We start from the raw sequence: 23,163 nt of genomic DNA, 5'->3' as shown, positions 1-23,163 counted from the left end.
GCCAGAAAGTCTAGTAATCCTGGTGTGAGTAACTGACAGGACTGGGAAGAAGAGACTGTGCACAGAAGGAACTGGTCCAAACGGGTTGGGTTTAAAGTCACAGAAACCTGGTTCTCAATACAGAGTCTACCACGTCCTACCAAGTAGACCATGAACAAGTTAGTGACCCTCCCTAAGCCCCAGTTTCTAAAACTGCTTGGAGTTGTCCAGAGTATTGAAGATGAGAAGCACAGACCTAGCACACAGTAAGGGCCTCCTCCTTTCCTACAATCAGTCCAGGAGGGAGACATGAGGAGTAAAGCAAGGACTAAAGCCAGATTGCTCGAGCTCAGGAAAGAAGAGTCACACAGGGAAATGAGTTGGCCTTGAAAATACCATGTGCAATCCATTTAAAAGCAAAACTGCTACTTCCAGTCCACTTGTGCTCTGTGTCAAATTTTTCCTAGAAGTGGGAGAGGTTTGAGGAATCCACACTCTTACTCAATCTCCACTTGACCAGTGGCACCTACAGTGACAAAACTGAGCAGGAAATCAGCTATAGGCTACAGCCAGGGAACAGAGATTTTTCTCTAATACTTCCAATTTCCAGTCCAGGTTGTAAGGAGCTTCAAAACTGTCACTCCATCCTAACAACAAGTAAAAAATCTGAACAAACCAAAAAAAAAAAAAAATCAATTCTTGGATCCACTGGAGAAGTGAAACTGTAGGGCAAATTGTTCACCAAAAACTGGAGAGGCAGACAGGTGAACAAAAAAATTACAGCCTGCCAGAGAAGAAACCCATGAGCAGAAGCCTCCAGAAGAATGAAGAGCACGAGAGAGGAAAAACTAACCTATAACTGACAAATCTCTTAGAGGCTCAGGATGGCCAAGTCTGAGAGTTACAAAGCCCAGGGAGAACCAGTCATGGTTTTGTGAGTTTTACCTCTAGGAGCTGTACCAGATCCTCATAGTGAAAATCAGAGAAAAATCTCCTCCTGCTTCTGTAAGGGAATATTCCAGAATATTGAATATTGAAATACACCAGAGCATTCTGTCCTTTTTCAGAAAGGCCTGCCCTCAGGAGAAACTGTATAACCAGAGCCCAATGTGTTGGGTTTCATGGAGCCTACCTGACCTGGCAGGAGGAACATACCCAATTCTGGCCTCCTCTGGCCTTTGACATGGAGGAAGGAAAATACTCAATTCTGGGCCCCTCAGCACATTCTGTCTGGCCCAAGTAGGGGAAATACCTAGAGGCATTTGTAAAATTCACATCCCAGAGGAATAGGCTCACTAAAACATCTAATCACAGGACCATACAAAGCTGCTTCTCCCCTGACACTTCACCTCCACACCACTAAGGGCCTATTTACCCAGCACATCAAGTTCAGCTTTCAAAACATGGAAAAACATACTAAAAGCCAAAAGCACAGTCTGAAGACACAGAACTAGCATCAGAACCAGGCCCAGAAATGGCAGGGGCATTAGAATTACCAGACCAGGAACTAAAACAACTATGATTAATATGTGAAGGGCTCTAACGCAAAATGTAACATTCAAGAACAGATGGGTTATGTAAGCAAAGAGATGGAAATTCTAGGAAAGAACCAAAAGGAAATACTAGAGATCAAAAACACTGTGACAGATACGAAGAATGCCTTTGATGAGCTCATTACCAGACCAAACACAGCTGAGGGAAGAATCTCTGAGCTTGAGGATATGTTAATGGAAGCCTTCAAAACCGAAAAGCAAAGACAAAAAGTGTTAGGAGTTAGTTGGACAGTTGGGTAGTCAGGGCCAGAGTCCCCAACAAGAAAATATGGAGTCCGGACAGCTAAGATATAACAGCACTAACAGGAGTGCTATTCCTGTTCTCAGCTTAGACAGGACTGCCCTCTCATTCTGTTTTGCAGCCTTTGCAGAAATGACTTCTGCAAAACATCCTCAGATAAAACAATTAACCACAAAGCATTTGTCACTATCACAAGCAAGGGGCAGCTAAGACATAAGCCCCCAGATGTCAGCCAAAAAGACTATCAGCCCGTGGACATTAACCTAATAGGTAGACAGATAATGTGACCAAAGTCCTGATTGGCATGACTCTGCACACTCTGGCTGCTTAAGATAATTCTGCAAAAGAGCTCACTAAACCCCCACATTTAGAAACTCCCAACGGCAACCGTCTCAGGTCCCCTCCCTCTTCGGGAGCTTTGTACTATTGCTCGATAAATAAGCCTTGCCTTGCTGCCCACCATGATTCATCTGGTCTAACTCTTCATTCTTCAAAGTGTCATGACCAAGAGCCACGGGCACTGAAGAATATAAATCCTGTAACAGAAGGACCAATAAAATAAATAAATAATAACAGAATATCCAGGGACTGTGGGACAACTGCAAAAGGTGTAACATCCATGTAATAAGAATACCAGAAGGGGAAGAAAGAGAGAAACAGAAAAAATATTTAAAGCAACAATGACTAGGAATTTCCCCCAAATTCATGCCAGGCACCAAATCCCAGGTCCAGGAAGCTCACAAAACACCATGTGGGCTATAAGACCAAAACACAAACAAACAAGCAAACAAAACACACCTAGACGTATCATCTCCAAACTGCAGGAAATCAAAGATCAAGAAAAAAATCCTGAAAGAAGCCAGAGGGGGAAAAAACCACATAACCTATATGGAACTAAGATAAGAACTTTACATCCAAACTCAACTGAATACACATTCTTCTCAAGTGCACATGGAACTTTCTCCAGAATAGACCACATACTGGGTCACAAATCGGGTCTGAACCGATACCAAAAGATCGGGATAGTCCCCTGTATATTCTCAGACCATAATGCCTTGAAATTAGAACTTAATCACAACAAGAAGTTTGGAAGGACCACAAACACGTGGAGGTTAAGGACCATCCTGCTAAAAGATGAAAAGGTCAACCAGGAAATTAAGGAAGAATTAAAAAGATTCATGGAAACTAATGAGAATGAAGATACAACCGTTCAAAATCTTTGGGATGCAGCAAAAGCAGTCCTGAGGGGGAAATACATCGCAATACAAGCATCCATTCAAAAACTGGAAAGATCTCAAATTCAAAAGCTCACCTTACACATAAAGGAACTAGAGAAAAAGCAACAAATAGACCCCACCCCCAGCAGAAGAAGACAGTTAATTAAAATTCGAGCCGAACTCAATGATATCGAGACCAAAAGAACTGTGGAACAGATCAACAGAACCAGGAGTTGGTTCTTTGAAAGAATTAATAAGATAGATAAACCATTAGCCAACCTTATTAAAAAGAAGAGAGAGAAGACTCAAATTAATAAAATCATGAATGAGAAAGGAGAGATCACTACCAACACCAAGGAAATACAAACGATTTTAAAAACATATTATGAACAGCTGTACGCCAATAAATTAGGAAATCTAGAAGAAATGGACGCATTCCTGGAAAGCCACAAACTACCAAAACTGGAGCAGGAAGAAATAGAAAACCTGAACAGGCCAATAACCAGGGAGGAAATTGAAGCAGTCATCAAAAACCTCCCAAGACACAAGAGTCCAGGGCCAGATGGCTTCCCAGGGGAATTCTATCAAACGTTTAAAGAAGAAATCATACCTATTCTACTAAAGCTGTTTGGAAAGATAGAAAGAGATGGAGTACTTCCAAATTCGTTCTATGAGGCCAGCATCACCTTAATTCCGAAACCAGACAAAGACCCCACCAAAAAGGAGAATTACAGACCAATATCCCTGATGAACATGGATGCAAAAATTCTCAACAAGATACTAGCCAATAGGATCCAACAACACATTAAGAAAATTATTCACCATGACCAAGTAGGATTTATCCCTGGGACACAAGGCTGGTTCAACACTCGGAAAACAATCAATGTGATTCATCATATCAGCAAGAGAAAAACCAAGAACCATATGATACTCTCATTAGATGCAGAGAAAGCATTTGACAAAATACAGCATCCATTCCTGATCAAAACCCTTCAGAGTGTTGGGATAGAGGGAACTTTCCTCGACATCTTAAAGGCCATTTACGAAAAGCCCACAGCAAATATCATTCTCAATGGGGAAGCACTGGGAGCCTTTCCCCTAAGATCAGGAACAAGACAGGGATGTCCACTCTCACCACTGCTGTTCAACATAGTTCTGGAAGTCCTCGCCTCAGCAATCAGACAACAAAAAGACATTAAAGGCATTCAAATTGGCAAAGAAGAAGTCAAACTCTCCCTCTTCGCCGATGACATGATACTCTACATAGAAAACCCAAAAGCCTCCACCCCAAGATTGCTAGAACTCATACAGCAATTTGGTAGTGTGGCAGGATACAAAATCAATGCCCAGAAATCAATGGCATTTCTATACACTAACAATGAGACTGAAGAAAGAGAAATTAAGGAGTCAATCCCATTTACAATTGCACCCAAAAGCATAAGATACCTAGGAATAAACCTAACCAAAGAGGTAAAAGATCTATATCCTAAAAACTATAGAACACTTCTGAAAGAAATTGAGGAAGACACAAAGAGATGGAAAAATATTCCATGCTCATGGATTGGCAGAATTAATATTGTAAAAATGTCAATGTTACCCAGGGCAATTTATACGTTTAATGCAATCCCTATCAAAATACCATGGACTTTCTTCAGAGAGTTAGAACAAATTATTTTAAGATTTGTGTGGAATCAGAAAAGACCCCGAATAGCCAGGGGAATTTTAAAAAAGAAAACCATAGCTGGGGGCATCACAATGCCAGATTTCAGGTTGTACTACAAAGCTGTGGTCATCAAGACAGTGTGGTACTGGCACAAAAACAGACACATAGATCAATGGAACAGAATAGAGAACCCAGAAGTGGATCCTGAAATGTATGGTCATCTAATATTCGATAAAGGAGGAAAGACTATCCATTGGAAGAAAGACAGTCTCTTCAATAAATGGTGCTGGGAAAATTGGACATCCACATGCAGAAGAATGAAACTGGACCACTCTCTTTCACCATACACAAAGATAAACTCAAAATGGATGAGAGATCTAAATGTGAGACAAGAGTCCATCAAAATCCTAGAGGAGAACACAGGCAACACCCTTTTTGAACTTGGCCACAGTAACTTCTTGCAAGATACATCCACAAAGGCAAAAGAAACAAAAGCAAAAATGAACTATTGGGACTTCATCAAGATAAGAAGCTTCTGCACAGCAAAGGATACAGTCAACAAAACTAAAAGGCAACCTACAGAATGGGAGAAGATTTTTGCAAATGACATATCAGATAAAGGGCTAGTTTCCAAAATCTATAAAGAACTTATTAAACTCAACACCAAAGAAACAAACAATCCAATCATGAAATGGGCAAAAGACATGAAGAGAAATCTCACAGAGGAAGACATGGACATGGCCAACATGCACATGAGAAAATGCTCTGCATCACTTGCCATCAGGGAAATACAAATCAAAACCACAATGAGATACCACCTCACCCCAGTGAGAATGGGGAAAATTAACAAGGCAGGAAACAACAAATGTTGGAGAGGATGCGGAGAAAAGGGAACCCTCTTACACTGTTGGTGGGAATGTGAACTGGTGCAGCCACTCTGGAAAACTGTGTGGAGGTTCCTCAAAGAGTTAAAAATAGACCTGCCCTACGACCCAGCAATTGCACTGTTGGGGATTTACCCCAAAGATTCAGATGCAATGAAACGTCGGGACACCTGCACCCCGATGTTTCTATCAGCAATGGCCACAATAGCCAAACTGTGGAAGGAGCCTCGGTGTCCATCGAAAGATGAATGGATAAAGAAGATGTGGTTTATGTATACAATGGAATATTACTCAGCAATTAGAAACGACAAATACCCACCATTTGCTTCAACGTGGATGGAACTGGAGGGTATTATGCTGAGTGAAATAAGTCAATCGGAGAAGGACAAACAGTGTATGTTCTCATTCATTTGGGGAATATGAATAATAGTGAAAGGGAATATAAAGGAAGGGAAAAGAAATGTTGGGAAATATCAGGAAGGGAGACAGAACATAAAGACTCCTAACTCGGGGAAACGAACTAGGGGTGGTGGAAGGGGAGGAGGGCGGGTGTTGGAGGGGAATGGGTGGCGGGCACTGAGGTGGACACTTGACGGGATGAGCACTGGGTGTTTTTCTGTATGTTGGTAAATTGAACGCCAATAAAAATTAATTTAAAAAAAAAGAACTACATCTAACTTCTCAGAATCATAAGCAAAAAAACAGCAGACTGGAATATTTAAAGAGTTAAGAGAAGGGAAAAAAAAAACAACCTAGAATTCTCTACCCCATGAAATTATCTTTCAAAAGTAAAGGATTTTCTCTGACAAAAATTTAGGGAATTTGTTACCAGTGGAACTGGCCTGCAGGAAATGTTAAAAGAAGTCATTCAGAGAGGGACCCCCAGGTGGCTCAGAGGTTGAGTGCCTGCCTTCAGCTCAAGTCGTGATCCTGAGGCCTTGGGATCATGTCCTGATCAGGCTCCCCACAGGGAGCTTGCTTCTCCCTCTTCCTGTGTCTCTACCTCTCTCTCTGTCTCTCATGAATAAATAAATAAAATCTTTAAAGAAGAAGTTGTTCAGAGAGAAGGAAGATAATACAGGTCGGAAACTCAGATCTATGTAAAGAAAGAGCATCAGGGAAGAATTAAGTGAAGATAAACAAAAACTCTTTTTTTCATATTCTTAACTAATATAGAAGATAACACTTTGTTCAAAATAATAGCAACGATGTATTTGATTCTGTCTGGGTATGTCTATATGCTTATGTGTGCTTATGGATAATGACAGCAATGATACAAGGAACAGAGGGGAGGAATCAGGAGAATTAGGATTATTTTATTATAAGGTACTTGCATTACCCATGAAGCAGTATGGTGTTATTTCAAAGTAGACTCAAATTAGTTGTAAATATATATTGCAAACTCTAAGGTAACCACTAAAAAAGAAAGTAAAAAAAAAAAAAAGAAATACAATTAAGATGCTAAGAAAGGAGAGAAAATAGAATCATATAAAACACTCAATTAAAACCACAAAAAGTGGAAAAAGTAGACAAGATAGAAACAAAGGTCAAGGAAAAAAAACAGTAACAAATATGGCAGATATTATTAATCCAACTACGTCAATAATCATTTTAAACATCAACAGTCTATATATACCAACTAAGACAGAGATTGTCAAAATGGATCAAAAAATAAGATCCAACTATATGCTGTCTACAAGAAACATACTTTAAATAGAAAGGCACAGGTAGATTAAATAAAAGGATGAAAAAAGACAACATTACTCGAAAGAACAAAGCAGAAGTAGCTATGTTAATTCTTGGCAGACCAGACTTCAGGGCAAGAAAAGCTATCGGGGGGCACCTGGTTGGCTCAGTGGTTGAGTGTCTGCCCTCAGCTCAGGGCATGATCCCAGGGTCCTGGGATTGAGTCCTGCCTTGGGCTCCCCGCAGGGAGCCTGCTTCTCCCTCTGCCTATGTCTCTGCCTCTACGTGTCTCTCATGAATAAATAAATAAAATCTTTTTTAAAAATCCATAAGCCTCTAATCAGGCTAACTAGTCCCTGGGATGGGGCCCAAATGTCTGCCTCATATTGCCAATCAATGAGCAACTATTTATGCCAGATGAGGTCAACAAAAACACTAACATCATTTCCTTTTTTCATCCATTCAATCAGTTAAAAAAAAAAAACAAACACTACCAATGAGCATCTACTATGTGTCAGACACTGTTTTAAGTGTCTGGGATGTATCAATGAACAATGAACAGAATAAATAAATAAGCTATAGGGGCATCGGGGTGGCTCAGTCTGTGAAGTGTCTGTCTTAGGCTCAGGTCCTGACCCTGGAGTCCCAGGATCGAGCCCCAAGTCAGGCTCCCTGCTCAGCGGGGAGTCTGCTTCTCCCTCTGTCCCTCCCCCTGCTCATGCTCTTTCTCTCACTTTCTTTCTCAAATAAGTAAAATATCTTTTAAAAAATAAACAAGCGGGGATCCCTGGGTGGCACAGCGGTTTGGCGCCTGCCTTTGGCCCAGGGCACGATCCTGGAGACCCGGGATCGAGTCCCACGTCGGGCTCCCAGTGCATGGAGCCTGCTTCTCCCTCTGCCTGTGTCTCTGCCTCTTTCTCTCTCTCTCTCTCACTGTGTGCCTATCATAAATAAATTAAAAATAAATAAATAAAATAAAAAATAAACAAGCTATATAGGACATTAGAAGGTACTAAGTGGAGAAAAAGAGGAGAGAATTAGGAGTTATGAGTATTTTTACTTTCCTATTAATAATGCATATATATAACAAATATATGCATATATATTAAGCAAATACTTTTTCTTCTCTCTCATATCCCCCTTATCAAACATAAGATGTATTAATAATAGTTTACATCTCAGTGTTTAAGTGATAGAATATCAAGGTGAAGAGTAAACATTACCCAAGAATATTGTATCCACTCCTGTGGGAAGAGTTGGCACATTTTTGGTTAAATGCAGGATAACTGGATCATGTTACATGGGAAGTATGACTTTGTTGCTGTCTTTATTTGGAGATCAAGAATGGTTTAAGCGAATGTGTATGACAGGCTGACAAGTGGTGAACTATAATAGTTTCTTGTGTCAACTCGGCTAGACTGTGGTACCCAGTTATTCGATCAAACACTAAGCTTTCCTGTGAAGGAATTCTGTAAATGTGATTAATATCTACAATCAGCTGACTTTCAAGAAAGCAGACTATAGCTTATAACCTGGATGGCCCCATCCAATAAGTTGAAAGCCTTTAAGAGCAGAACAAAGTCCACCTGTGGACTTTGGCATTGGCTACTTCCAAAAGTTTCCAGGTGGCCAAGCTGTCCTATGAATTTTGGACTTGCCTAGCCAGCGCCCAGAATCACATAAAGCAACTCCTTGCAATAAATCTCTTAATATATAAGTATCCTAGTGTTTCTGATTCTCTGGTAGAACCCTGACTGATGCAGGTAACCACCCAGAGAAAATGACATTTGAGTAAAGACTTGCAGCTAGTGAAAGAGCTACCACGCAGATATCTAAGAGAAGAATGAGCCAGGTGTGTATGAGGAACATACACCAGGAGTGTGGCTGAGTGAGAGCAGGCAAGGCACAGAGCAGCAGGAAAGGAAGCTGATTTAGTAACCAAAAGCAGCAACAGGGACAGGGAAAAGTGCAGGCTGTATGCCAATAGGTTTTCTTTAGTCTTCTTTCAGTGATATACTGAGCCCAAATCAGAACCAAAAACTAGGCTTCCGAGTGCCTGTCTCTAAGATGACATAGGTGAATGCTCGCATCCTCATTAGTGGCAAACACTCTGGGGTGCCACAAGTCAATCATCTCTAGTTGACTCATCTGACATTCAGTGCACTAGTGCACAACAGCCCCTGTGAGCTGCACTACACCAACCACTCCTCTCCTAGAGGTCCAGGAGCCAGGATGCCACAAGTCGATCTTCTGTAGTTGACTCATCTGACATTCAGTGCACTAGGGCACAGCTGCCCCCATGAGCTGCACCACTCTTCTCCTAGAGGTCCAGGAGTCAGGAGTCAGGCCAGAGAGGACCGTGTCATCTGAGCACAGGTCAAGAACTGAGTGGCCAACACCAAGTAGAGAGACAGCTTACTTGTCATCTCTGGGTAAGAAGGAAGTTGGCCGTGTGCAAGGTATGATGCTCTTACCTGGTCCACCCAGGCAGAGTTGAAAAAATGAAGATCAGGCACCATCAAAGGCAGATAATAAGTGATCCTGATGCAGAGCCACCAGAGCCATTACAGTAAGGGTAATTCGAGCACGTGAAGCCTAGTGAACCACCTCATCCAGGCTTCCCAGCCTCTCATTTGTCCCAGCAAAAACACCACCACAGGTTTTCCTTACTACAAAGCTTACCAGAACAACAATTATTTCAAGTACATTCGTTAGCCTAGAAAGATGTTCATGATTATATAAAGTGAAGAAATGGTGACACAACCACATTACATGTACCTGTTGACTCATAGATACCTCTGAACCTCATAAATATTAATTATGAAAAAAAGTACTTACTAAGCTTTAAGAAATGGATACACTCAACAAAGAGTTAAAGAATGCATATAATAATTATAACAAAGCCATCTGATTAGTGGGATTACAGGTGATTTTTGTTTCCTATTATCTTTTTTTCCTCTAATAATATGAATTGCTCAAATAAAAAAAATTTTTATGGGAGACAAGATGGCAAAAGAACAGGGGTCCTCAATTCATCTGGTTGCACAAACTTACCTAGATAGCTTTCAGAACATCCTGAACACCTATGAATTCAACCTGAGATGTAAAGAGAGAACAGCTGGAATGCTACAGAGAGAAAAGTGATCGCTTCTGACAAGGGAGGAAGGCAAAGAAAAAAGGGGGCGGGGGGAGCCACAACAAGCCAGGGCACGATAAGCAGGAACTTTCAAAATCTGCACCTGAGTCTTTCCTGACTGAAAAGTGCTCAGCAGGGGAGTGAAATAAGTCAATCGGAGAAGGACAAACATTATATGGTCTCATTCATTTGGAGAATATAAAAAATAGTGAAAGGGAATAAAGGGAAAGGAGAGAAAATGAGTGAAAATGTCAGTGAGGGTGACAAAACATGAGAGACACCTAACACTGGGATATGAACAAGGGGTAGTGGAAGGGGAAGTGGGTGGGGGGTTGGGGTGACTAGGTGACGGGCACTGAAGGGGGCACTTGGTGGGATGAGCACTGGGTGTTATGCTATATGTTGGCAAATTGAACTCCAACAAAAAAAATTTTTTTAATAAAATAAAATAATGTCAGCCCCCCTCACCCCCCAAAAAAGTGCTCAGCAGGAAATAGGACAGAATCACAGGAGGGGCAGTGAAGCTTCAACATTCCCAGAGACACAATAAGAATAGAGGCACCTGGGAGAAAGCTCACTGCAAACCACTGTCAGATCAGAGTAAAGGGCTAGAACTCCGCAACCCTCGGGGTCATTTGGGAGAAGCCAGCCCATACGCAGGTCAGCACCGGACCTCCCCTTACCCTAGAGCCTGCCAACAGACAGAGGCAGCTGTCCTATGTTCCCCTTTGAAGAGGCAGACCCGGGAGCAGGTCCAGCAGTGCAGGGCCCTCAATCCAAGGGCAGCAAATTGGACAAAGCTGGCTATCCTCCATTCCCTTTTGGGAGAAGCAGACCCCAGGAGAGCACAGGACAGCAAGAACTCTCCTGCCACTGGGCACCCTGCAATTTCTGCAGATCAGTGAACCTGCACCTGCCCCCAGAAGCATCTAGGCCAGTATGGACTGGGAGACTGCAGTTTGGTACTCGTGGGGAGCTCTTGGGTCCGGAGCTGGAGATCTGGCCGCTCCCATTTTTGCCTTTTTTCTTCTTTTCACAGTTCACCTGGGAGAGGTGGGGGCCTCTAGGGAACAAAGGCCTCACAGGATAAACAGCTGACACTGAGCCAGGCCACCTGGCAAGGGGAAGGGCATCTCTGCCCAGGCACAGACACCTGAGAACCAGTGCAGTAGACCCCTACCCCAGAAGAACTGCTAGAAGAACAAGGGAAGAGCAAGTTTACTGACCAAGCAGCACTGGAAAGCTCCAAGACTGAGGGAAAATAGTATATAGAACTAGAGATTTTCTCATTACAGTTTATTTATATTTCAGGTTAAAAAATTTCCCATATTGTTTCTTTTTTCCTTCCTTAACTACAATACTTTACCAACTCTTTGTTTTAAAGCTTTTTCCTTTTTGACCTTCATATTTCTACATTTACATGCTTAGATATATTCTTCATTTTTTGATTCCCTTCAATGTATTCAACTTAATTTTGGTAGATATACGAGTTATGGGTTTTTGTTTTTTGTTCTTTGTTTTTTCTGTCTCATTTTGTTTTATAATGGTGGAAGTTAGTACCTTCTAACACACAGACCAAAATACACCCAGAACCAAGCGAAACAATGTGTTGGTTCATTCTGTGAGATTATATTCGTTCTTCCTTCCCATTCTGCCCCTCTCTTATCTTGTTTCTGTTTTTGTGGTTGATGTTAGGTCTCTATATAAGTTTTTCTGGTTTATATAAATTTGGAATTGAGCATCTGCTAACATACAGAACAAAATACACTCAGAACCTAGAGGATCACCCTCTAGGTCCCCTCAGGGAGACTATATTCTCTCTCCATCACCAACCCTTTTGTTTTTGTTTTTGTATTTTTACTATTTTGTTTTAAAATTTGTTTTTCACTTCAGTGGTCTCTTTATTTTTTTCTGTTCTTCTTTTTCTTTTATTTTCTGGTCTCTGACCTCTTCAGAATGGTCTATGGTGTATTTTACTTAGGTTGTGGTTGATATTTTTGACTCTGCTTGCTCATACAGCCACTCTGAACTGGACAAAAGAAAGAGCCAAAAGTAATACTGTCTGCCACAGAATTTCTGGACCTGGATTTAAATAACATGTCAGAGATACAATTCAAAAGTACAATTATAAAATTACTGGTGGCTCTGAACAAAAGCATAAAGGACTCTAGAGATTCTCTTATTAAGATCTAATCAGGCCAAAATTAAAAATACTTTAACAGAGATGCAGTCTAAACTGGATGCTCTAACTGCTAGGGTTAATGAGATGGAAGACAGAGTGAATGACATAGAAGACAAGTTGATGGAAAGGAAGGAAGCTGAGGAAAAAAGAGAAAAACAATTAAGAACCCATGAGGAAATGCTTAGGGAAATAAATGATAGCTTGAGAAGGAATAATATTCATCTTACTGGGATTCCAGAAGAGGTAGAGAGAGAGAGAGAGGACCACAAAGTATATTTGAACAAATCATAGTTGACAACTTCCCTAATCTGTGGAAGGAAATAGGCATTTAGATCCAAGAGATAGAGAGGAGCCCCCCCCCCAATCAACAAAAACTGTTCAATACCTTGACATTTAATAGTGAAACTTGCAAATTTCAAAGATAAAGAGAAAATTCTTAAAGCAGCTCAGGAAAAGAGATACTTAACTTATGTGAGGAGAAATATCAGATTAACAACAGACCTATCCACAGAGACCTGGCAGGCCAGAAAGGGCTGGCATGATATACACAGGGTACTAAATGAGGAAAAATGCAGCCAAGAATACTTTATCCAGCAAGGCTGTCATTCATAATAGAAGGAGACATAAAGAGCTTCCAGGATAGACAGAAACTGAAAGAATATGTGACCACCAAACTGGCTCTGCAAGAAATATTAAGAGGGACCCTGTAAAAAAAGAGGGAGCCCAAAGAAACAATCCACAAAAACAGGAACTGTATAGGTAATACGATGACACTATTCATATCTTTCAGTAGTTACTCTGAACGTGAATGGGCTAAATTATCCCAACAAAAGACACAGGGTAATGGACTGGATAAAAAAGCAAGACCCATCTATATGTTGTCTACAAGAGACTCATTTTGGATATAAAGACACCTCCAGACTGAAAATGAAGGGGTGGAGAACCATTTACCATTCAAATGATCCTTAAAAGAAAGCTGAGGTAGCAATCTTCATATTAGATAAATTAGAGTTTATACAAAAGAATGTAATAAGAGATGAAGAGGGACACTCTATCATACTTAAAGGGTTTATTCAACAAGAAGACCTAACAATTATGAATATTTATGCCCCTAATCTGGGAGCAGCCAAATATATCAATGAATTAATAACCAAAGTAAAGAGATACATAGATAATAATATATTAATAGGAGGCTTCAACACAGCACTCTTAGCAAAAGACAGATATTCTTAAAAAAAAAAAAAGACAGATATTCTAAGCAGAACATCACCAAAGAAACAAGGGCCTTGAATGATACACTGGACTGAATAGATTTCACAGATATATACAGAACTTTCCGTCCTAATGCAACTGAATACACATTCTTCTCAAGTTCACACAGAACTTTCTCCAGAATAGACCACATACTGGGTCACAAATCAGGTCTCAACTGATACCAAAAGATTGGGATTGTCCCCTGCATATTTTCAGGCCACAATGCTTTGAAACTAGAATTCAATCACAAGAAGAAATTTGGAAGAAAATCAAACACATGGAGGTTAAGGAGCATCCTACTAAAAGATGAATAGGTCAACCAGGAAATTAGAGAATTAAAAAGATTCATGGAAATTAATGAAAATGAAAATACAACTGTTCAAAATCTTTGTGATACAGCAAAATCAGTCTTAAGAAGGAAACACATTGTAATACAAGCTTTCCTCAAAAATTTGGAAAAAACTTGGGGATTCCTGGGTGGCTCAGTGGTTTAGCGCCTGCCTTCCACCCAGGGCATGATCCTGGAGCCCTGGGATCAAATCCCACATCGGGCTCCCTGCATGGAGCCTGCTTCTCCCTCTGCCTGTGTCTCTGCCTCTCTCTCTCTCTCTCTCTCTCACTCTCTCTCTCTGTCTCTCATGAATAAATAAATAAAATCTTTAAAAAAATAAATTGGAAAACTCAAATATGCAATCTAACCTCACATCTATTTTTTTTATTTTTATTTATTTATGATAGTCACACAGAGAGAGAGTGAGGCAGAGACATAGGCAGAGGGAGAAGCAGGCTCCATGCACCGGGAGCCTGACGTGGGATTCGACCCCGGGTCTCCAGGATCGCGCCCTGGGCCAAAGGCAGGCGCCAAACCGCTGCGCCACCCAGGGATCCCTAACCTCACATCTAAAGGAATTGGAGAAAGAACAGCAAATAAAGCCTAAACCAAGTTGAAGAAGAGATATAATAAAGATTAGAGCAGAACTCAATGAAATAGAGACCAGAAGAACTGTAGAACAGATCAACAAAATCAGGAGCTGGTTCCTTGAAAGAATTAGTAAGATAGATAAACTCCTAGCCAGCCTTATTAAAAAGAAAAGAGAAAAGACTCAAATTAATAAAACCATGAATGAGAGAACAGAGATCACAACCAATACCAAGGAAATACAAACGATTTTAAAAAACGTATTATGTGCAGCTTTATGCCAACAAATTAGGCAATGTAGAAGAAATGGATGCATTTCTGGAAACCTACAAATTACCAAAACTGGAACAGGAAGACATAGAAAACCTGAACAGGCCAATAAACAGTGAGGAAATTGAAGCAGTCATCAAAAACCTCCCAAGACACAAAAGTCCAGGGCCAGATGGCTTCCCAGGGGAATTCTAACAAACATTTAAAGAAGAAATAATACCTGTTCTACTAAAGCTATTTCAAATGATATAAAAAGATGGAATACTTCCTAACTCTTTCTATGAAGCCAGCATTACCTTGATCCCAAAACCAGACAAAGACCCCATCAAAAAGGAGAATTATGGACCAATATCCCTGATGAACATGGTTGCAAAAATTCTCACCAAGATACTAGCCAATAGGATCCAACAGTACATTAAGAGGATTATTCACCCTGACCAAATAGTATTTATCCCCAGGATGCAAGGGTGGTTCAACATTCCTAAAACAATCAACATGACAGATCGCATCAATAAGAGAAAAAACAAGAACCATATGATCTTCTCAATAGATGCAGAGATAGCATTTGACAAAATACAGCATCCATTCCTGATCAAAACTCTACAAAGTGTATGGATAGAGGGAACATTTCTCAATATCTTAAAAGCCATTTATGAAAAGCCCACAACAAATAACATTCTCAATGGGGAAAAACTGAAATCTTTTCCCCTAAGATCAGGAACACAACAAGGATGTCCGCTCTCACCACTGTTATTCAACACAGTACTAGAAGTCCTAGTCTCAGCAATCAGACAACAAAAAGAAATAAAAGGCATTCAAATTGGCAAAGAAGTCAAACTCTCCCTCTTTGCAGATGACATGATATTGTATACAGAAAACCCAAAAGACTTCACCCCAAAATTGCTAGAACTCATACAGCAGTTCAGCTATGTGGCAGGATACAAAATCAATGCCCAGAAATCAGTGGCATTTCTGTACACTATCAATGAGACTGAAGAAAAAGAAATTAAGGAATTAATTGCATTAACAACTGCACCCAAAGCCATATGATACCTAGGAATAAACCTAACTAAAGAGGTAAAGGATCTATACCCTAAAAACTACAGAACACTTCTGAAAGAAATTGAGGAAGATGTAAAGAGATGGAAAAACATTCCATGCTCATGAACTGGAAGAATAAATATTTTGAAAATGTCTATGCCACCTAGAGCAATTTACACGTTCAATGCAATCCCTACCAAAATACCATGGACTTCCTTCACAGAGTTGGAACAAATAATCTTAAGATTTGTATAGAATCAGAAAAGACCCCAAATAGACAGAGGATTATTGAACAAGGAAACCAATGCTGGGAGCATCACAATGCCTGATTTCAAGCTGTATTACAAAGTTGTGATCATCAAGACAGTATGATACTGGCACAAAAACCAACACATAGATCAATGGAACAGAATAGACAACCCAGAAATGGACCCTCACCTCTATGGTCAACTCATCTTTGACAAAGCAGGAAAGAAGATCCACTGGAAAAAGGACAGTCTCTTCAGTAAGTGGTATTGGGAAAACTGGACAGCCACATGCAGAAGAATGAAACTGGACCAATCTCTTATACCATACACAAAGATAACTCAAAATAGTTGAAAGATCTAAATGTGAGACAAGAATCCACCAAAATACTAGAGGAGACCACGGGCAACAACCTTTGTGAACTTGGCTACAGCAACTTCTAGACACATCTATGAAGGCAAGGGAAACAAAAGCAAAAATGAACTATTGGGGCTTCAAGATAAAAAACCTTCTGCACAGCGAAGGAAACAAAACTAAAAGACAACCAGCAGAATGGGAGAAGACATTTGTAAATGACGTATCAGATAAAGGGCAAGTATCCAAGATCTATAAAGAACTTATCAAACTCAACACCCAAGAAACAAACAATCCAGTCATGAAATGGACAGAAGACATGAACAGACATTCCTCCAAAGACCTACATATGGCCAATGAGCACATGAAAAAATGCTCCACGTGCTGGCCATCAGGGAAATACAAATCAAAACCACAATGAGATACCACCTCACACCAGTGAGAATGGCTAAAATTAACAAGACAGGAAACAACAAATGTTGGAAAGGATGTGGAGAAAAGGGAACCCTCTTGCACTGTTGGTGGGAATGCAAACTGGTGCAGCCACTCTGGAAAACAGTGTGGAGCTTCCTCAAGAAGTTAAAAATAGAGCTACCTTATGACCAGCAATTGCACTACTGGGTATTTACCCCAAAGATAGATGTAGTGAAACACCAGGACATCTGCACCCCAAAGTTCATAGCAGCAATGTCCACAATCGCCAAACTGTGGAAGGAGCCTTGATGTCCTTCAACAGATGAATGGATAAAGAAGATGTGGTCTCTATATACAATGGAATATTACTCAGCCATCAGAAAGGATGAATACCTACCATTTGCTTTGACATGGATGGAACTGCAGGGTATTATGCTGAGTGAAATAAGTCAATCAGAGAAGGACAATCATCATATGGTTTCACTCATACATGGAATATAAGAAATAGTGAAATGGATTATAAAGGAAAGGAGGGAAACTGAGTAGGGAAAAATTAGAGAGGGAGAAAAACCATGAGAGGCTCCTAACTCTGGGAAACAAACAAAGGGTTGCGGAAGGGGAGGTGGGTGGGGGGATTGGTGACGGACACCAAGGAGGTCACTTCATGGGATGAGCAGTGGGTGTTATACTATATGTTAGCAAATTGAATTTAAATTTAAAAAATTGTTTATGGTTTATAAGTATAAACCCTTTTGTGGATATAGGACTTCTAGCCTCTTCTCTACTCCCTCAAGAAAGTGAATTGACACCTATCACCTCAGTAACCTGGAACAGTGCTGTCTGCAGGCCCCTTTTACATCCAGGAAAGCACAAAGCTCAAAGGAGTTAGGTCATTTTCCCAAAGTCACATGTCATGGTGCATAGCCCAGCCAAGACAGGAGTATGAGGGTCCTGAAGGTCTCTTCCAAACCACACCCTTGCTTTGTAGCATTTTCTCAGCCCTGCACCCCAGAGAAGTGAGGTTTAAGAGGAGCTAGCCCGTCGCCCTTACCTCAGCCAGGCGGGAGTGCTTGTGGACATTCTCGCCTTTTTGCACACTGGGAGCCAGCTGCTGCAGGACACCCCTGCTGCTTGTCAGTGCTCTAGTCAGCCGAGCAAACTTCCCCCAGCCTAGAGCATGCAGAGGAGAGAAGAGACAGTTTCAATCATATCCTGAAGGTCATGGACATTCACACTACCAGTTACACTGTCGAAGTACATACACCCATTGTCCTCCTGGGCTCCTGTGAGTCACTCTGCATTCCTCCCAGCCCAGACTTGCTGCTCAGAAAAGCACCGAGACACACTCAAATTTGTGTAGCAATTTAGTTTTCCCTGCACTTTCACTCTGTCCTAGTCATAGCTTTGTGACATACGTAGGGCAGGTCTCAGTACTGTTTTACAAATAAGGAAACAGAGGCAGAGTGCCTAGAGAACTACAAAGAATCCAGAACCCAGATCTTTCCACTCTGGCCCAAAGCTTTCCTGCCAGGCAGTCAAGATATTTCTCTGACTTTGTGACTGGGCTCAGGATGTTCCTAACCCCCACAGAGTCTGGGTTGCATGGACAAGCCAGTTAAATGGCCATTCCATGCACTACATTCTCCAAAGCCAGGGGAATGAGAAATGAATCTAATCCCTGGGCAGGTGGGGGAAAGCATGGGCATATTTTAGTCTGCTCTGGGATGGGAGGAAGGATGGTTGGTGACAGGTTCCCCAAGTACCAAGAATCCCAAAGAGCCTGGTACTGAACCTGGAACAAAGAAATCTCCTCACAGTCCGATCTCTGCCTCCAGCTTGCTTTGTGATCCCCAACAAGTCTTTTATGTTGTTTAAGCCTTATCAGTAAAGTGGAGATTAAAATACTCTAGGTGCCTAAAGGTACGGTACATTTGCCTGGTAAGACAACAAGGCTAGATTTAGTGGGCTCCGGTTAGTAGACTAAAACAGAGGCTGTCTGGAGGCCTCCTTGGTGCCCTGGACTAGCTCCTCCAGGAAAAGTAAAATGCTGGTCCTTTTCCAATCCAGCCCCATCTGCACTGTAGAAGCTAAGACATATGAGTGATCTTTACTGCATTTAAAGGTCCCCAAAGACAACTGTCCTTTCCAACGCCCAACAACCCAACCTATCTGCATCAAAGTTATGACTATGGCAATTGCCTCGTGAGACTCCTGAACACCTGTCAGGGTTCTCAAGCCCAAGCTTGAGAGTCTTTGGGGCTCCAAAGACTTAGCTGTGGGATCTAAGTAAACAGACCATCCGACTCCTTTCACATGATAGAGCATCCGACTCTTTTAAGATGACAGTTAAAAGCAAGACTAGATGATTTATTTTTTGGTTGTGTTTGTTTGTTTGTTTGTTTGTTTGTTTGTTTGTTTGTTTTGTGGTCCTTTCGTGTTTAGCAATATCCAACATCTTGCAGCAGACATCTCTTCTGCCAAATTTTCCCCTGGAGCACCTTTTCCAAGACAGACTTGGAATCCAGAGGACAATGAACTTAAGCAGCCAAATGGCCCTCTTCTTGCACAACCTTTAAGAATCATGATCTGGATAAATTTTTGTCAACATAGCAAGAATAGCAAATCGGTTATTTATTATCTCATTCCAGAAGTTCTAGGCTTTAATAAAAGATAGTGGCATTTTCATCCATCCTGATGCCATTAAGCAGACCAACAGAATCAGCTTGAAAAGAGGTACATGGTGATCATCAGATTGTAGGGGTCGCATTAATGTTAACAGGAAGAGACAGTCCAGACTCTACAGGGGTCTTTGACATCTCCCCCAAATGTGCCATTTATGAAGATGCTCACTGAAATCTGCTTTTGTGAATTGCGGGCTAGAAATTTCTAAAGTCTCTTTCAGAGTTAGGCTCTCTTTCAGCTCAAAATAAAACTGGAACTGAGTTCTACAGAGCTGTTCAAGAACAAAAGATATTTTTCAATCAGGTAAAACATAGCCATGCATGCAAACACCAACAAGGTTCTGCAACCCCCTGATCCAACACACCCCTTGGCTACCACCACTACTACCACCACCAAGATCCACATCCTGAGACAAATGATAAGAGGAAGGTCACAGAACCTGCCAGGCAGGGAGTTCAGGGTCCTGGTCCAAAGCTGATCTAACACAAGGGATGAAAAGAAAGATCCCTGGACCCTGGGCATTTCCCCAGGCCCAAACTAGCCTCTCACTCTCTGGGCTAGCCCTGAAACCTTTCCAAGAATGTGGCTGTCAAAGGAGCTGCCTGAGTGGAAGGCATAGGAAGATGAGTGGGTGTTAGATGGGAAAATGGACAGGCAGTGTGAAATTCTCCATCACACCTCTACTGGGAGGGCCAAGCTCTGTGTCTTCTGTAGGAAGGAAATACTTTCTAATAGGAACCATTACCTGGCCAGATGAAAGAACTTCATTCATGTATTAACTCTATAAACATAATTACTACATGCCAAGCATCACACTAGGTACTAGGGATACTGAGATAAATAAGACACAGACTCTGGCTTCAAAAAGCATGCATCCCAGTAGGGAAGATGGACAGATAAATTTTAAAATCTATGACATAGTGAGCTAAGTTATGTGACAGACGTGAATATAGGATGCTAGGAGTCAAGGCTGTCCAAAGAAGGCAAGCTAAAAAAGAGGGGGGGGCGGTAAGTTAATCCAGGGTAGGGATTCAGGGAGAGCGTCCCAGAGGAGGTCATATACTAGAGCAAAATTTTGAAAGATGAGTAGGAGTCAAAAACACAAGAAGGAAAAGATAGACATTGTACACAGAAGGAACAGCACCCACAAAGGCAAAAATCATAAAACAGGGTAATATGTCAATAAAGAGTAAGACACCCTAAATGGCTGGATGAGTGAGGCACGGCTGGTAGAGGGGAGGAGGATGTAGACCATAGCCTAAAGTGATGTTACAGTCGTTGCCAGGGGCCAGATGGAGAAGAACTTTGGTGGTAAGAACCTAGATCGCAAGAAATTTGAACTTCATCCTGAAACCCACGGGGAACCAGGGAGGAGTTTAAATAGGCATGAGGAGGAGGAAACACATTGATTTCATTTTAGAAAGACAGAATGGGGGGATCCTTGGGTGGCACGGCGGTTTAGCGCCTGCCTTCAGCCCAGGGCGTGATTCTGGAGTCCCAGGATCGAGGCCCACATCGGGCTCCCTGCATGGACCCTGCTTCTCCCTCTGCCTATGTCTCTGCCTCGCTGTGTCTCTCATAAATAAATAAATAAAAGCTTTAAAAAAAAAAAAAAGACAGAATGGTAATGTGCGTGGTCAATTTTAAAAAACAAGGTCGACAGATAAAAGATCAGTCAGGACCCCAGGCAAGAGATCCTGCACGCCTAGACAGTACTGTGGCCTGAGCCAGGCGATGAGAGCTGGAGAACAACTACAGAGGTAGGATCCACAGAACTCGGTGAACAGCAGCTGTAGAAAGAGAGACAAGGCATCCAGGTGGCCCCTGGGTTCCAGGTTTGGGGGACTGGGGTAACGGCCACCAACGAGATTAAAAACACAGAAGAAAAGCAAATGTATGTGGTGGAAGATAACAGGTACAATGTGGACCAGAGCCATCAGGAGAAACACTCCTGAAAACAATTAATCTTCTGTTGTCCAAAAGGCCAAATGGGAGGACACAACCCATTGAGAACCTAGCTCAGGATGATATGCCTTAAGGGAAGCCCAGTGGACGTTTTCCATAAGGAAAATAAAGCAGCTCCTCCTCCAAGGGAGCATTTCCCAGGTATTGCCCTATCACCAGCAAAACTGTCCGCTCCCTCTTCTGTATGCTCCCCTTGGCCTTAGGCAGACTTCTCTCTGTTCAGCTAACACGCATGTACTGGGTATCTTGGAGTGAGAGGGGTTGGTCAGGAAGGGAAGAGGAGGCATGAAAGGAGAAGAAGGCCAGAAGGAAGGAAACACAACGTGCAATCCAGCAGTCGGCTAAGCAGTACTCGCTGGATCCCTTCTCCATTCTCAGTAAGGACAATCACTTCCCCCTTCCTTGACCACACAACAGCTGCTGGCTTCAAATGGGGCAAGGCCCCCCTCCCCAGGCTACTTTAGCCCACATAACCCTGTATCCTCCCTAGGTCAGGAGAGGATCCTGGGTTGAGATGAAATTCCAGCTCCTCCAAGGATAAGTCCAGGGATAGGAGAAAAGACAAACCTATGGTCCCCACTCTGGGAAATCATGCCACGTCACTTTGAGTAGAAGTTGCAGAGGATGGCTGTAAGGTGCCCTGACCTTGTAGGGAGGCTGTGAGGCCAGCTTGTCCTAATCTGCAGTCACAGATTCTCTTAGAGGAGCTGGTGCCACAACCCAGCATACACAAGAGAATAGAGGACACTGATGACCGAGATGGACAGTGTGGACACTGCCTAAGCACCCTCAAGTCTTCCTCCTCTGATCTTTTCCCTGTCAGTGTAGAAATAACCAAAACTCTAGGGTGGCTTCTTCAAGGAGCAGTCACAAAATCATCACCTTTCCATTATCCTAACAGCAGAGAGATAAAATGTCAATATCCAGGGGACAAGAGGGGACCTGTGGCTTGTATCCACTGCTTGGTTTCTTTCCCAAGAGTGCCTCGCAAATATCACACAGGAAGACATTTGGAGAAGGGTCTGCAGTTACAACGGCTTGCCAGAGCCCTTATCCCTGCATATTCTCAATCCCTCACTTTAAAAATCTCCTCTGAGGTTCTACATTCCTTTTGTTATCGGAATCTGGCTCAAGTTTTGAAAATGAATTCACTCCTTCAATGTGAGATTATTTGGTGGGGTAAGAGACAAAACAAGAGGGATGACTCATCCTCATCCTTTAGGAAACAAGGTGGAGAGCAACTCTGGGCCTTACCATCTAATTCTTCTCTACCCTTTTTGTCCAGGCTTCCTAGCTCAAAAGGGAGAACAAGACAGAGAAAAATATCCTGTAGCCACTACCAATTATCCATAATAACAGACAAGTAAGAGATTAGAAACAAAGGAAACCCCTGAAACATCACAGATTCTCGTTTCAGCCAAGAATTCCCAGCTACTCTCTCATTCTGACTTCAGATACACACACGCACGCACGCATG

The 23,163-nt window shown here is 41.9% G+C and overlaps 1 protein-coding gene across 2 annotated transcripts in view; it reads right to left on the bottom strand.

The window, feature by feature from the left end:
* KCNH1 (potassium voltage-gated channel subfamily H member 1) overlaps positions 1 to 23,163 on the bottom strand; it is a 375,869-nt gene that overhangs the window by 305,446 nt on the left and 47,260 nt on the right. For both annotated transcript variants that reach the window (XM_041771002.1, XM_041771011.1), the window contains exon 5: positions 18,091 to 18,209. In XM_041771002.1, the coding sequence (XP_041626936.1) occupies positions 18,091 to 18,209 (119 nt within the window). The remainder of the gene's footprint in view (positions 1 to 18,090; positions 18,210 to 23,163) is intronic.

Source organism: Vulpes lagopus, chromosome 1, assembly GCF_018345385.1.
Source record: "Vulpes lagopus strain Blue_001 chromosome 1, ASM1834538v1, whole genome shotgun sequence".
NCBI classification, from domain to species: Eukaryota; Metazoa; Chordata; class Mammalia; order Carnivora; family Canidae; genus Vulpes; species Vulpes lagopus.
The sequence above is the reverse complement of the archived record's forward strand: the minus strand, read 5'-3'. Positions and strand labels throughout refer to the sequence as shown.